The sequence below is a fragment of the Sylvia atricapilla genome, chromosome 1 (assembly GCF_009819655.1).
Source record: "Sylvia atricapilla isolate bSylAtr1 chromosome 1, bSylAtr1.pri, whole genome shotgun sequence".
Lineage (NCBI taxonomy): Eukaryota > Metazoa > Chordata > Aves > Passeriformes > Sylviidae > Sylvia > Sylvia atricapilla.
The window spans coordinates 35121847-35137982 of record NC_089140.1 but is presented as its reverse complement, the minus strand read 5'-3'; the positions used below and the strand labels follow the sequence as shown (position 1 = coordinate 35137982).

General features: G+C 44.6%; 2 protein-coding genes across 2 annotated transcripts in view; one reads left to right on the top strand and one right to left on the bottom strand.

The window, feature by feature from the left end:
* Window positions 1-1693, bottom strand: part of PLEKHA8 (pleckstrin homology domain containing A8) — a 31409-nt gene extending 29716 nt beyond the window's left edge. The window contains exon 1 of the mRNA XM_066319443.1: window positions 1589-1693. Coding sequence (XP_066175540.1) covers window positions 1589-1628 — 40 coding nt within the window. The 5' untranslated portion in view covers window positions 1629-1693. The remainder of the gene's footprint in view (window positions 1-1588) is intronic.
* Window positions 1694-2234: 541 nt separating this feature from the next.
* FKBP14 (FKBP prolyl isomerase 14) lies at window positions 2235-10532 on the top strand. The gene is made up of 4 exons (XM_066319457.1): window positions 2235-2538; window positions 5138-5289; window positions 7997-8124; window positions 9399-10532. The coding sequence occupies exons 1-4, from the start codon at window positions 2336-2338 to the stop codon at window positions 9555-9557; spliced, it is 642 nt and encodes a 213-aa protein (XP_066175554.1). The 5' UTR covers window positions 2235-2335; the 3' UTR covers window positions 9558-10532.
* Window positions 10533-16136: the final 5604 nt, after the last annotated feature.

Sequence of the window (16136 nt, the reverse complement as noted above, 5' to 3'; positions counted from 1 at the left end):
CAGTACAAATCTTACATATGCAAGGAAAAGCTTCCTTCAGCCTGCATTCCCTTAGACTGGGGTTTGCAAGGGTCAGCCTTCTTCATGATAGGTCTTTTGATTGGAAATGCTTATCAATGTGGCTAGCAAAAGAAAACTTAATTTTGATGAAAACAGATTACTTCTTAGTCTTCATCTTACCATCAAAACAGGAGATCAGCTGATTCTACCACAGGCACACTCAGGCACTAAATGTCAAATGCCAGTCACTCACCTACAACACGCATTCTTTGCCACAGACACACATTCCCAGGTCTCATGGCACAAAACCAAGCACAAGGATTCCAGACACACCCCAGCATCTCAGCAATGCGAACAAAAACATGTAAAAACTTTCGATCAACTGAACCGTAGGTGTTTTTAGTATGGGGGAAGGACCGATACCACTACCACAGTTCTGCAATTCAAATGAAAAGGGCAAGCACGGCTGCTCCTATTGTCACTTCATAATTCAAGAGCCTTCACAAATAATTAACAACAACAAAAAAAATCCATGTCTCTTCACTGAGACCTGACAAATTTTGATCCTCATCTCAGAACACCTATTGCCTAGAGGGGAAAAGTCACAGCAATCTTCTAGCACAGCAATAAATCCAGCCTCATGCACCACTCCTGCCCCCCCAACCCTACCATGTGAATTCAACACTCGCTTGTGCTGCAGCCTTTTCTTTGTTTAATTTCGATTTCGTACAGTTTCCCAGCTAACCAGAGAGGTGCAGCTGTTCCAGCCTCTAGGGAAAAAACTGAGGCAAGGCAGCAGCCCTTGTACATACACTACTGAGCAACACTTGCACCTGGCAATGTCAAGGTGGTCGTGGTTACTTCTCTCTGACCTTCAAGTTTCCAAACTGTTCCAACAAACCGCAGAGAGGTTTGCACCTGGCGAGATCCCATCCACGACCCCAAAGCACACGCCTCTGCCGCCCCTGACCCGCAGGCGCCGGGCAGCGGACATCCCATGGGAACACCGGCGGCTCCCGACCGCACCACCCCTCACCCCTCACCTCTGCTGAGCGAGCCCCGGCCGCACACGGCTGCTTCCAACCTTCCGGGGCACGGAAACACCCGAAAAATTAAAATACGGGCCTAGGGCTAGCAGGACAACCCCCCTCCACCCTTTTGTTGTCTTTCTTTCTTTTTTTCTTTTCTTCACGCCTTCCCATCCGAATCCCCCAAGTGGGACTGAACGGCAACACCTTTTCCTCCCAGCTCCGGGAATGCCCCGAACCCCCGACTCGCCTCAATCCAAGTTCCGCGGGGGTGTGTGGAGCACGGGGAAGTTCGCTGTTCGAGCCGTGACCCAGAGCATCCAAACCACCCCAGACCCCGACCCAGACCCCGCGGAGGGCGAGGGGCGCCCCGGACGCACCGACACCGGGAAAAACGCCGGGCAGCGACAATAAAGCAGCGCCGGGGCTGGTCCCCTGCATGGCGGAGACCCGCGCCCAGCAAACACAGTGAATACCCACACGGATGTACTCGTATAAATACATATATGAGAGGATGAGGGCGCCCGTCCCGCAAAGGCTGAGCGCTGGCAGGAACTCACCGCTCAGGTAGTTAGTCCACTTGTACAGGACCCCCTCCATGCCGGCCGGCCCCCGGCCCCATGCAGCGCGGCCGCCCCCCGGCGGGGTCACGCCGCCCGCCGCCGCCCGCGCTCCGCCGCGCCGCCGCCACACAGCGCCATCGCGGGGGGGCGCGCGCCCCGCCCGGCCCGCGCCGCGCCCGCCCCCCGCCGCCGCCGCCGCCGCCGCCACGCTCCCGGCGCAGGGAACGCCGCAGCTGCGCAGCCACGGCACGGCCCCGCGGCGCTACGTCAGCGCAACCCGCGCTGTGAATCGCGGCCCGCGTGACCGGCGGGAGGGAGAGGCGGGCGGGGGGAGGCGGCGTGGAATGCCCAGAGCAGGTGGCGTCTCGCGGCCAATCGGAACGCCCCTTCCCTGCCGCCGCCCCGTCCAATCAACGGCCGGCAAAGGCCGGCTCTATTGTGCGCGCGCCCCGCGGCGCTGCCCCGCTCGCCGGCGCCGTGACTTCCCGGAGCGCCCGGCCCGCCCACCCCCCTTCGGCTGTTCGGGCCTGCCGATTGGATGGGCTGAGGGACGGACAGAGGCGTGCCCCAATGGGCGACAGCTCCTACCGGGCTCGCCCTGCAGGGAGCCAATCAGCGCGCGCGCCGCCAGTGCCGGGCCGTCGGGAGCCGGGGGCCGGTAGCGGTGCGCGCCGCTGCCACGTCGGACGGAGCGGCCGGGCTCGGGGCGCGGGATGGCGGCACGGTGAGGGCAGCGAGGCGGCGATGGCGGCGGCGCTGCTGCTGTGCTCTGCCCTGCTGTGCGCGGCGCTGGGCTGCGCGGGCGCGGCGCTGATCCCCCCCGCAGATGTGAAGGTGGAGGTGCTGCACAAGCCTTTCATCTGCCACAGAAGGACCAAGTGGGGAGACATGATGCTGGTTCACTACGAGGGCTTCTTGGAGAGGGACGGCTCCATGTTTCACTCGACGTAAGTGAGCGGCGCGTCTTCTGCGAGTGAGCTGCTGGCTGAGCTTGCGTGGGTATATATATATATATAATAGAGTCATGGAATGGCTTGAGTTGGAAATGACTTTAAAGATTCCTTGACCCTTCCACTAGATCAAGGTGCTCAGAACAACCCATCCGACACGCCTTTGAACGCTGCCCAGGTTGCTCAGAGCCCTATCCAGCCTGGCCTTGAACGCCTCCAGGAATGTCAGCAGCTTCCCTGGGCAGCCTGTTCCAGTGCCTTACCACCCTCACAGGAAAGAGTTTCTTACTAATAACTAATCTGAGCCTACTCTCAGTTTAAAGCCATCGCCCCTTGTCCTACCACTACACGCCCTTTTAAGCTGTCGCTTTCCATCTTTCTTGTAGGCTCCCTTGAGGTAATGTAAAGGTGCAACTAAGGCACTCCGGAGCTTTTTCTTTACCAGGCTGAACAATCCCAGTTCTCTCAACTTTTCCGAGTAGGAGAGTTGCTCCATCCCTCTAACAATCTTGGTGCACCTTCTCTGGACTCGCTCCTTTATGTCTATATAAGTATATATTTATTTTGATATAGATTTTCTCTTCTGGTCGTGCTTTCCTAAATCCAGACCACTCACAGGGGTCCACAATACATCTGCGAATTGCTCCGTGAGGAGCATTTTGTCAGGGGCAAGTGGGTTTTTGTTTGTTTGACTTCTCTCTCCGCAAACGCCCAAAACTTGCATTTACTCGTGAGCAAGGAAACAAAAGCAATGCATGAATACCATATTTTTGGGGGGGATAAAAGAGCTTAAGTAACATTGCATAAATTTGTCATTGGGGCTCCTCCACTGCCGCCTGTTTTCAGAAAGTTTGGTGTGAAGCATTGTTTCACGATGCTGTTCAAGTTGAACACCAACAGTAAGGCTAATTTCCTTTCCCAAGGAAAAACAACTCTTAGCATTTGTTTTCTGGTCAGTCTGTAGGAAGTAGAGCCATGTGTCATTTCTTAAAAGATGGAGATGTTATGCATGGAGCACCTCTCCTACGTGGAAAGGCTGAGAGAACTGGCATTGGAAAAGAGAAGGCTTTGAGGTGACCTAATTGTGGCTTTCCACTACCTGAAGAAAGATGGAGAGGGACTTTTTGCAAGGGCATGTAGTGACAGAACAAGGGGGAATGGTTCAAACGTAGAGAGAGCAGGTTAAATTAGGTTATTAGAAAGAAATCTTTTACTCTGAGGATGGTGAGGCATTGGAACGGGTCGTCCAGGGAGATTGTTGACAACCCAGCCCTGGAGGTGTTCAAGGCCAGCTTGGGTGGGACTCTGAGAACCTGGTCTTGAAGGTGTCCAGGCCCATGGCAGAGAGGGGTTGGAACTGGATGATCATTAAGCCCCCTTCCAACCCAAATTCTATGATTCTCTGATTTAGGTGCAGGTTTTGGAATATGATCTCAGGAGTTTAATAGGTCTTGTGCTACACATGAGTTTCTGTTTGGTTTCCAAAGAAAACTGTTAAAGTTAAATTTTTAACTATTTAAAGTTTTTTTAGAAAAAGTTATACGTGCCCTTCCACTAGCGGCAGCACAGTCACAGCTTTTCATTATTCTTTACCTGCCCCCGACCAGAGAAGTCAACATACCAGAACCACAGAAATGCAAATAGAAGGAAGAGCCAGAAATTCGAGAGTCTGCAAAGAGCCTGCAACGACTTGCTAATGCTGGATGTCCTGTAAAACATCAACGAAGTGTTAATAGTGGGAGACAGCAAAATACCCAAGTCTCTGCTGGCTGCCTGAAGGCTACTTTTGTATATGAAACAGAAAAAGACATTTTTGCATGTTTATGCTCTTGCAGATGATTCAACTAAAATCTCACTAATTTTCTCTTGTAGTTAACCTGCCTCTTTAAAAGGACTACTAGTGACACACTAAAGTTTTTGTTGCTGACTAACTTCTGTAAGTGTTCTGTTTTCTTCTTAAACACCTTTCCTGCATCACTAGAAAATAGAGCCTTCAAATTCCTTGTCGGTTAACAGAGTGAAAGTGGTCCGGGTTGTACCACCTGATTAAGTCAGAAAAGGAGCTTGTCTCCCAGATCTGAATTTGAATGTTTTGCATGCGTTTGTTTCTGCTTTTTTCTAGACTGTTAGTAGTAGTTTTGTTGTTATCCCCCCCCCACATCCTTTTCTTTTGAAAGAGATGGGGCAAATTCTTCTAAGCATGCTAAAATGTATATTGCTGTCCTGACCATGCTGGTCTGTGATTTGCAGTTTACGATGGCCTTGACTGTAGATTTTTTAAGAAAAATGCCCTTCTAATCTTATCAGTTTCCAAGTGGAAGTAGGTGATCAGGGAAGTGAAGGTGGAGGTCTGGGTTGGTTAGTGTTGTCATAAACACACCAGGTAAATGTTGTTTTATTTCTTTCCACTTTCCAAGGAACCTTGTCATGCAAAGCATAAGTTTTACAGACTTTAAAAGCATACTTCATTTAAGAGGTGTCGAGGTGCTGAGTAGTGCTGTGTTTTTAACTGTATATCTACATCATGAGCATATTCCATCTGTCTTTTGTGGAACTTGATGTTTAAATACAAAGTGTTTTTTCCTTTCTTTTCCAGTCACAAGCATAACAATGGTCAACCGATGTGGTTTACACTTGGCATAAAGGAAGCTCTCAAAGGCTGGGACAGAGGGTTGAAGGACATGTGTGTGGGAGAGAAACGAAAGCTAACTATCCCACCAGCCCTTGCTTATGGAAAAGAAGGGAAAGGTAAAACATGTGGAGCGCTCCCCTTGCTCTAATTTGTTCTTATCTCTGTGTTTTACTGTTATTCGTGGCCTAAGAGGTTTGCAAGCTTTCAAACTGTCCAGGTTGTTCTTCTGTAAAAGAAGAAAATTTAAGGGAGTCAAGTGCTCTTCCTTATAAATTTGTTTCCTGCAGTAATATCCGTTAAGTGGCTATGTGGTGAATACAGGGGAAAAAAACTCCAGAAACTGATGGTAGCTGCTGTGTTGTATGTTCTAAGTGTCTTTTCTGTTAGTGCTGTGCTCAACAGTGCCCTGCTTTTTATTTTTATTTTTTAGTTTGGGTTTTTTTCCTCCCTTCTTTTACAGTCAAGTGGAGGTGGTTGCTTAGGTAACAGTTGGCTTTTTGGCTGTTGGATCTGTTTTTGTGGTAATACTTCATGAATGTGCATGTGCAAGCCTCATTCTTACTTTCAGGTTTCTTTTAGAACCATGAGAAACTCCCTGTACTGCTGCCCAACCAGTTCTTAGATGATACAGTAAAAAGTCACTGTTTATTTCTCCGCGTAGGGACATTAATTCTTTTCCTCTTACAGCAATTTTCAGTTTGAGCAGTGCTCCCTGTTATCCACACTAAGATGTGCATGGGCAGTCACGTTGTCACCTACTGAAAATGCACTTACTGCTGTGCAGCCAAATATAAACATCGTCTGTAGGTTTTCTCAACCTGTCTGCTACTGAGTGTGCTTGGGGCTTTTCCTTTCAAATATTTCCAGATTCCTTTACAGGAAGCCCAGATTTGGATTATGCAGTTAAGCAAGTGACAGCTTGAATGGTTCTATTTCTGCTCTATGGGATTTGTTTTAGTTAACTTTTTTTTGAGCAATTATTAGGAATATTTATGTCATGATGAGAGCTGCAACAAATGGCCTACGGTAGTACAAGGTTTTACCGAAGCAGAAAGGATAAATGCCTAGAAACATACAGTCCATCCTACTGAGGTTCTCTCCATCACTGTGGGAGACCATTTGGAATGAGAACTGCATGTCTGTATCTTCTGGCAAGTAGGGCTGCTCACAGGCTTAGGACACCATATTACCTCATGCCAGGTCGTATTCATATCTGCAGCATACTTCATAACCTTCTTTATTAAATGTACCTGTTTAACACATATTTTTCTAGAAGCTCTGGTTTAGGGTTCAAGATACAGTATTAAAAATAATCGTGTTTCTAGTAGAGAACAGGAATCTTGTGGTCAGCATTTAGTTGTCTTTATGCAGGGCTCAGCTGTAAATTTTTCCACAAAAAGATAGGAAATGCTGCAGTGCTCATGTAGTCATCACAGGCCTAATTGTTTGATTAATATGTAAAGCACTATAGTTGTTCTTCAAAGACTTGCAAGCCTCACCTCTGTATTTAGTGCAAGAAGGTTAAACTGCTAAACACTGCTAACTGCTGTAAGAAATTACTTGCTTGAGGAGGACTTTGAAGTATTTGAGCATAATTATGTTGCTGTTTTCAGGTGATGCCCTTGAAGACAAAATTATTTCATTTTCTTCATGCTTTCCTCCAGATGCACATAATTTCACTAGCCTCCCACCTTGGTTGCTGTCTGACTCATCATTTGAGTCAGATGCCTTTTTCTGTAACACTCAAAAAAAATTACCTGTGTTCCAAACCCTAAACACGGTGCTGTGCCCTGTATTTCCAGAAGATTCCGCACCTTTATTCATCCCAGAATTCTACAAGCCTGTTTGTTGCTGCAGCTCAGGATTATTTTATATTTTGAACACCATAGCTCCAAAGTGGTAGATGTGGATTATTTTTCCCTGTCTTCTCAAGGCACAGAAATATTTTTTGGGGTGCTGCCATTCAATATAGAGATATATTTGGTCCTATTTAACCTCTCTCTATACAGCGGAGCAAAGTGATGTGCTGAAAGGTCTTTGACAGTAGCTTCAGCCATCAGCATGAGGGCATATCACATCTCTGTAAAAGTCAGTGCCTGATAAACTGAAATCCTTGAGGTGCGGTGGCATGGGGGAGTGCTCTGTGGGACTGTTAGGAAGTTACCAGTCTGTTAATCTACATCACAAATGATGCTGTGATAACACACCCCTTGTGATCAGCTTTGAGTACTTAGATTCTGCTGAGTGTTTGGAAATATCTCAGGTGCTTTGTGCCCTGAGTCCGGGGGCTGCTGTGGGAGGCCAACATCTTCCCTGCCCTTCTGTCTTTGTCTGCAAAAGTTTTTCCCAGTGGCAGAACAGCAGATACAAGGTATCAGCTGGCAGTAGAGAGGAATTTAGGGACTGATGGAGTATCCGAAATTCTCCCTTCCTGCTGCCCTGTACATTAGTCTTGTATGTCTGACTGTCATGTCTGACTGTACAGTCTCCTTTACTGTTTTCCTGTTTATCTGGCTTTGGCCATGAAAGAAAAAAGACTCAAGAACATTATTTGATAAGCTCGTGATGGTAATTGCTGGTTGAGAGCTTGCATCAACACCTACTAGCCTCCAACAAAACTAGTTGCTGTAAGGGCTGCTCAGAGTCCAGGCTGCAGGGTGAAATGGTTGTGATAACATCACTGTTACAGATGGTTATCCTTACTAGTTCAAACCGCAGGATGCTTTGAAATGACTAGGCTTGCTGGAACATGGCTCTGATGCATATGGCTTTTGTATGGCATTGAGTATATAGTTGGTTTAAACTTTTCTCCATTTTGGGCAGGAAAAATTCCACCTGAGAGCACATTGATTTTCAACATTGACCTTCTAGAAATTAGAAATGGACCGCGGTCTCATGAGTCATTCCAAGAGATGGATCTTAATGATGACTGGAAACTATCCAAGCAAGAGGTGAGTGGGTTATCCTTCTCTTGTGAGCAGATCTGACAGGATGGGAGAGTGGAAAAGAATGCACATCTATGCTGCCTGAGCCTTGCATCCTAGTGAAATTTCTGGACTGGAGGTTCAAAAGAGGCTTTGGTAAGCTGAGGACCAGCATGTGACTCGTGTGCTGCACATTTATGGAAGACTTGGATAAAGTAAAATATCTTAGAAATAAAACCGGACTTCAGGGCTTTTTGGATTTAATTGCTGATTATCCGTAAACTGGGGTTTCTTCTGCTGTAGGGCAGTTCTGTTTCATACCATTCACTTTGTGAAGGACGTGTATTCAGCATTATTCATCATCTGTTTGTGTCTCATTTTCAAACTTCTGCTTTTTTTAGCAAAAGGGATCCATGAGATGCTAGCATAAACTGAGTGCTTTTTGATTCGAGTGTGGTACAGTTTATTAGGCTCAGAAGGCTAATTAACCATTTCTACAATGCATCAGACACTGTCAGTATATGTAATGTCTGCTTATTAGGAGTGTAAGCAATAACCCTAACAAATCCCAGAGACTGAAGCAACTAAAGCAGACCTGAAACGTGGCCCATGGTTCTTATACAGGTGGTATCTGTTTAATAGATGAATGTGGTTGGTACTGTTATTTTTGTAGAAGGCTCTGCAGTCCAGGACACTTGGGATCTCCATGGTTAAACCTTAAAAACTTATTAAAACCAATCTGATGTTGTTGAAAATATCTAGCTTAATGTAAGCAAGTGTTCCAGCGGTCTGTTCAAAACCTGCATTGTGTCTTTGTCGTTAAAATTTTTGAGATATCTAGAAATCTTTTAAGGTATTTCCCATTGGAGCAGCAAACACTGAGATTGTGGACAGATTTCTGTATATATCTGGGGTGGCTGTTTACATCTACTGGGTTGTCAGGGTGCTAGAATGTGGAAAAGCTGTCTCTGACCAATTGGTAGCTAATAACTTCTGCCCAGCTATTTGTACTTTACTGTACAGACATCAGAAGACAGGCTGTCCTGACTCATTTTTTGAGTCAGATACCATAAAGGTATGGCAACAGCTTTGCTAGTCTTACTGTCACTTCTGTCACTAAAGACCCTTCACTCAAAGGGACTGCAGAATCAGTTAGACAAGTATTAATCTGGCAGTGGCCCAGGAGGGGAGGTATCTATTATCTAATACCACCACCCTGAGCATAGCATCCCTCTGTTATGCTGCAGTAATCAATTCTTCCATAAGTCTGAAAATGTTCACTCTCACCTTTTGTCTAACAGGTGAAAATTTACTTGAAGAAAGAATTTGAAAAGCATGGAGCAGTGGTAAATGACACCCAGCATGATGCTTTGGTTGAAGACATCTTTGATAAAGAGGATGAAGACAGTGATGGGTTTATATCTGCAAGGGAATTCACGTACAAGCATGATGAGCTGTAGAAAGAAAAGGCTGGCATAATTTTTTTTGACACAAATAGCAGTGACTTAGACTGTCTGGTTCTCATGTCATCTTAATTCTGTGTTTTGTAATTGACAGTTGCTGTTGGCAAAGAAACACTTCGTTTATATAAAAGAGAATTTCTATTCATTATGTACAAATGTTTTAAACTATTTTAAAGTGGGAAAATGTACCTCCTCTTACACAGCAAAGACTTGCACATCAGTGTTTTTAAATTTTTGTATTAAATTATTTTTCAGAAATGAAACAAACTTTCCAGTTATCATTCATTATAAAAATCAAAGTCCAGTTCAGTGACTTTCTGTGATTTGTTTGTGTGCCAAGATCACTTGTAGTCTGTGGCTTAATTACTTGACCTTTCTTCTTGAGCATCACTGCTTAAAAAGCAGTGTGCTGACCTTGGGTTTTTTTCCTGCAGATTTTTAAAAGATGTAGTGGAAGGCATCAGCATCTTTTTGTATGGCTGAGAAACTTGATACAAAGCTGAATGAGAAGAATGATTATCATGTGCAGATTTTGCCCTTCTAAAGGGATGTGTTACCACCCATGCCAATAATTGTCTGCATTTTTCATTAAATTTTGTGAACAAATCAGGAGTTAATGTCAGACTTTCACTTCTACTGCCAGCAGCATTCTAGGAAACATCTGTAATTTGGAAAGCAGCAAGTTGTATTGCAGTGCAGAGGTGATGTCCTTTAAATGTACACATATATTTGTTTTGAAACTCGAACTCTGCATTCATCAGAAAAGCTCACACCTTTCTCTCACAGTTTGAAGGAGATCTTGAGCTGAATGTTACAAGTCTGAAGCTTTTCCTCTTTGCAGAAGGGAAAGAGTTTACTGACAGGAGGATCGGTTATGGTCTAAAGTAAAATTTCCATGGGCTTGTCTGCTTTGCGGCTGCGGGAGTTGCAGAACTTGTTTCATTGCCTCTTTGCAGCATTTTTTCACAAGTAGCAAACAAGTGATTTTTTAGAAAAATAGAGGTCTGAGGTAAGTGTTATGGTGCTGTCTTTACGGAGGTGGAGATAATTAGGATTTCAAACACAAAACTGGAGTTCAAAGAACAGTTTTTGGAGAGGTAGAAATACTTTGCAATTGTCCATGGTTTCTTAAATGAGAGGGCAAGGTATCTCAGGCACAGAATCTATTCTGACATCACTAACCTGTGGGTCTATGAACACAGCATTGTACTTGAAAATCGTTACCCAAAGCCGTGTAAGGATGCAAAGCAAATCCAGTTGTATGAAAGTGAGAATGCTGCATTGCACTAACCCCTAACTGCTGCGAACTGAGACACTGCATTCGAGGTTCTCGGTGCTGTAGGTGTGTTCGATGTTTCCCTGCCACCTAGTGTTGCAACTGAGGATTAGAGGACTGCTTCACTGAACTGAGTTCAGCTGCAGAGCGGCGTTCAGAGATGCCTGTCAGCAGTGACGACTGGGGGGGAAGTTGTAACCAAGGGCATGCAGCACTGGGCTATTCTGTTTTGGTTTCCTTCCAGCATATCTGACATTTTGTGGGTGATGTTCTAAGTGACAGGGAATATATTGCAACCATGTATTTTGTTTTCAGTAACCTTAGGTCTTTCTCCTCAGTGATGCCATCTGCTTTTCTTGAACCCAATAAAACAACTGCTTCTATGGCTGTGAGTTTCAGAAAAATAGTGTAGGGAAATATTTCCCTTCTGTTTTAGGCTCATTGCCTGCTCTTATTCTTTTATTGTGAAGAAATAATGAATAGTCATTATCTATTTAGCTATTCCTTCTGGTCATGGTTTTGGATATTGGGTTTTTTTCTCATCACTTACAAAAAAATCAAGGTTTCCTGACTTCAGCTTGCCCAAGGCAGGGTGCATGTTCTTTGCTGGCTGTCTCGATTTCCCCTACAGTCACCAGAGCCCTGAGCACCTGGCGCCAGCTCACTGCATGTGTGTTATCTTGTATTGAGATAGCTGCCTTACCAAATAGAATCTCTCTGTTGACTATGTGGGGAACCTAGACAACTATTACAGCCTAGGCCAAGGGAGGATAATAGGATATGAAGTTGATCTTCAAGCTGGTCTTGCCTAGATGTGGGAACTGGCAGGTACGAAACCAACCAAAGGGGAAATACGGTGTGTGTGTGTGTGTGTGTGTGTGTGTGTGTGTGTGCTGCTGGGAAGAGCAGAACTGAAACCTGAAACTTTCATTGGGTCTGAGAGGGTTTTAGATCACTGTTTGCAGTGTAACATTTTCTCAAATCATCTGGCTGGGGAATGAAAGCATAAAAGCATGTAATAAAATTTGCCTGCGTTACTGACCTAATACATTAAAAGTTAAGATTAAATAATGGGGTGCCAATATTTGACTCCAGTAAGGGCCAATTGTTTCTTTTGTATTAAATAGGAGTTTGTAGTCAATGACTGCTGTGAAATGTACATAGGCATAATCTTCTGCTTGGATTTTTAAAGCATTTCATAAAAATAACTTTCAGTGAACATACAGTTACTTGTTAATGCCAGCAGAGTGTTAAAGCTGCAAGACCAAGATGGCCTTATTTGGTGTTGTGTATAGGTTTATGCCAAATAAGAGTATAGGTTTTTTTTTTTAGTTTTCTTGAGAGCTGTGTTAAATTCTGAAATTGAACTGGAAATGTTTTTTTTAAAAGTGCAGAATCAGCAGCAGATTTGAGAAGTCTCTTCAACTTGATTATCATTTGCTACCATTAAAAGTCCTCCTTTGAAGATGAAAGGCTTTCTTAGGTAGAAATAGCACTGCCTGTTTTTACTTCAATTGCATTTGCTTGTTAATCCACAGGGCAAACTGCTGCAGTGCCAGTGGGAGCCAGCCACCAACCTGCAGGACACCAGAGGCAGGCAGCTGCCTGTCCCCTGAAGTGGAAGGAACACTGGAACTTCAGTGGCGCTCAGGAACATTTTGTCTGCCTTGTGTGTGAAGTATGAGTAGTATTTCCCCTGAAGAAACAAACCCTCACTGCATATCTGTAAAACATGGCACTTGAAAAAGTGGAGAGGGTTCAAAACGGAGCACTTTCCTTCTGCATCTTATAGCCTCCTTCAAACATTTCTTGTTGGTTTGTAGTTATTCGGGAAACTATTTAGTGATGTTTTTTAGAACTGCAGCTTGTCATTCACAGCCAGTACCTAACAGTTCCAGTAGGAGTTGCTGCCTTCTGTAGGTACAGAAGCAGCCTTCAGAGCACATTTTATTTAAAAATTCTTGATATGCAATGCAATGACACAAGAAAGCTTTTGGCAAAGCTTCAGGAATGATGCTTTTAAAGTTTTCCTTTTTGAGATAAACTGACAAGGAAAACAGAACAAATCACTTTACTTGGTCTTGAATCTTTTCAGTAACTTATGTCATAGAATTATAGAATCATTTATGTTGGGAAATACCCTTAAGATCATCCAACCCAACTGTTAACCCAGCACTGCCAAGTCCACCACTCAATCGTGTCTGAGTGCCACATGTACATGTCTTTTGAATGCCTGCAAGTGTTTCAGTGGTTCCTCCATCACATTCCTGGGCAACTTTTCCCAATGCTTGACAACCCTTTACATGAAGAAATCTTTCCTAACATCCAAACTAAACCTCCTCTGGTACAACTTGAGGATATTTCCTTTTGTCCTGTGCCTTGTTACTTGGAAGAAAAGCCCTACCCTCACCTCGCTATAACTTACTGTCAGGCAGCTGTAGAGAGTGAAAAGGTTTTCCCCCTCAGCCTCCTTTTCTCTCTGGCCTAAACACTCCCAGCTCCCTCAGCCACTCCTCCTCAGACTTATGCTCCAGACCATTGAACAGCTTCATTCCCTTTTCTGGATGCACTCCAGCACTTCATTGTCTTCTCGTGAGAGCCCCAAAACTCAAATCCTGAAAGCCCTCAGAATCTGAGCTGCAGCCTCACCAGTGTTGAGTATAGGGGGACAATCACTGCGTGGGTCCTGCTGGCACTCTGTTGCTGACATAGGCCAGGCTGCCATTGGCCCACCTGGCCACTTGGGCACACACTGGCTCATGTTCAGCAGCTGTTGACCAGCACCCCCAGGTCCTTTTCTGCTTGGGCAGCTTTCCAGGCACTCTGCCCCAGCCTGCAGCACTGCCTGGAGGAGATGTGACCCAGCACTTGGGGACTGAACCTCATTCAGTTGCACTCAGCCCATTGATCCAGCCTGGCCAGACCCCCCTGTCCAGAGCATGTCCTTGTGCTGCCAGGGACATCCCAAGTATAGAGTATGTTTTGGTATTTTGGTGAGTATGATATGTTACAGAGTCAAAAAACTGCAGTGTTAAGTACATGTTGAACAAATTGCTGCCATAATTTCTTCTTGTGATTTCTTGAATAAAAGTGATACACAGTTGGTTTCCTAGTACTTTGGTGTAAAAAATAGGTTGTACAGGTTGGCCCTTAAATTACCTTTGTCCTACCTGTTTCCCACATCCCATTGTTTATGCTGTTAGATACAAGATGTTCTATCCCTTGATCCAGAAATCCTAGTTTCAGATGCAGGTGAGTACCAGCAGGACTGGGAAAGCTCACTGCTTTTGGTCATTCTGGGAAAAGACACAAAACTAGAGAAAATGTCAGAATGGAATTATGCAGACTGATGTAAGAAATGCAAAAGATTTTTTTCCCTAGATCTTTTGGCATCTGCTTACTTGGAAAAAAGAGCACTGGCAGCCAGTGATGTAGGGACTGCAAGTAATAAGGCTAGTTCCTGATTTAACTTTGATTAGAAACTTCTGCTTTGGACAGTTCCTATATGGAGTTTACAGGAAAATTTAAATTCACACATCCAAGGTTTGTTAAAGAGTTTTCAGAATAGGTATGTTGAGTTTACATCTTGAAAATACATTGGCCTCATCATAGAGTTTTTGCAAAAACGTCCAAAACACATCCCAAAGCACACTGCCGCAGACCCCTTAATTTGTCTCAATGTGAATTGTTTTTGGTAACAGGAAATAAATCAAAAATGCTTATATTTGTATAATCCTGGATAATTTTAGCTTCTCTTGAAAGTTAATCGTAATGCTTACATTCTGTGTCCTAGTTTTCTCCTGGCTCATAGGAAAAACAACTCTGACAAAATAAGGATTTTTCTTTAGATGTACTGCTTCTGTTTTCATGCCTGTGCTTGATTATGTCAACAGTTTCACACAAGAAATATAATTGACAATCTCAGTGGGAGGCTGTATAAGGACAAGAACTTGGTTATCATCTCTTCCAGCCTGGAGGGGATTCAGATGGAGGCTCCTACTTCATCACATTTCTTCCTCCTGGGAATTTTTGTTCCAAAAAAAGGTTGGTTTAGCCAGGGGTTGTACCTGGTCAGAGACTATGTGGTATTTCTGTTGTATGTTACAAAAAATATGAGCTTGGTTTATCTGAGAAAGTTGCCATGACAGAGGATAGTTTGAAAGATGGCAGGTAAATAACTTTTTACAAATTTTCTGAAGGTCATGTTCCTTGTAGGCTTGAGATTGTCCAAAGGGATAATTTTTTAAAATTTTATTTTCTTATAAATGGTGCTTTGCATCTCCATTAGGTAAACAAGGATGAACCCACTTTTAAAATATTAGGGTCTGACTGCAGAAATCCAGTGGAGCCAACTCTTCAGAGCTCCCCAAATCCTAGCTATATTTTGCTCTAAAAATCTGAGGCTGATGCTAGCTACCATTAAGAGCTGCTCTTCATTTTAGACACGATGCTTCTAATTTCTAGTTTGTGTCATGACCTGCATAAGGAGATTAAATGATGCAGGATAATTGATTCCTCATCTGGGAGTCAGACTGGAAGCATTAAATCAATCCTGTCCTCTTTCATGTTATTGCCATTGAAATTTCTTTAAAGCAGCTATGTTTCCTCTCCTGCCACTTTCCTTGAGTAGTGAACTAAATAATACCTATTTCTTTCATGTGCTTGGCCTGCTCTCTCTCTGGGAGTAAATAGCAGAGTTTAGCTCTGGTCTCTCTAATCTGCTGGGATATATCTTTAGAGAATAGGTTTTCATTCCACAAATGCAATGCAAAATCGTTTTGGTGAACCTGTGTCCATCTCTGGGTATGGGCTAATCGCAGTTGAAAGAAAATCATGACCTGCTGGCTTTTACTCTTAGCAACACTGACCACAATACTTAAGAGGGACAAGACTGGTGGTGTTCCTTCATTTTTACAGAAGGTGAGAATTTACCTTTGCAGCCAGTATCTCAGCCCTTATGTGCCCTCATGTCTGTGCTGCTGTTCTCACTACTAGCACATGCATTAAAACCTGGGCTTCACATGTTCACGTGGACTCGTGATGTGCAGTGCCCTCTGACGTAATCCACCTCTGCAAAACAGTCTGAAGCAAGACTCCCAGACACATGGTCCTCGTCTTGCAGCTGACAAACGAGCACAAACTGCAGTGGGAGCATGTATGGAGCAGAAGCAGCCATTGGTCCCATGTGTTTGGTACCCGATTCTGTCCCTCCCAACCTGAGCCAAGCCCAGCTCACCATGGCACCTTTTTAAACAGCCACAACCTGCACCCACACAGTGCTGGGGCTGTGTGGGGTGGGC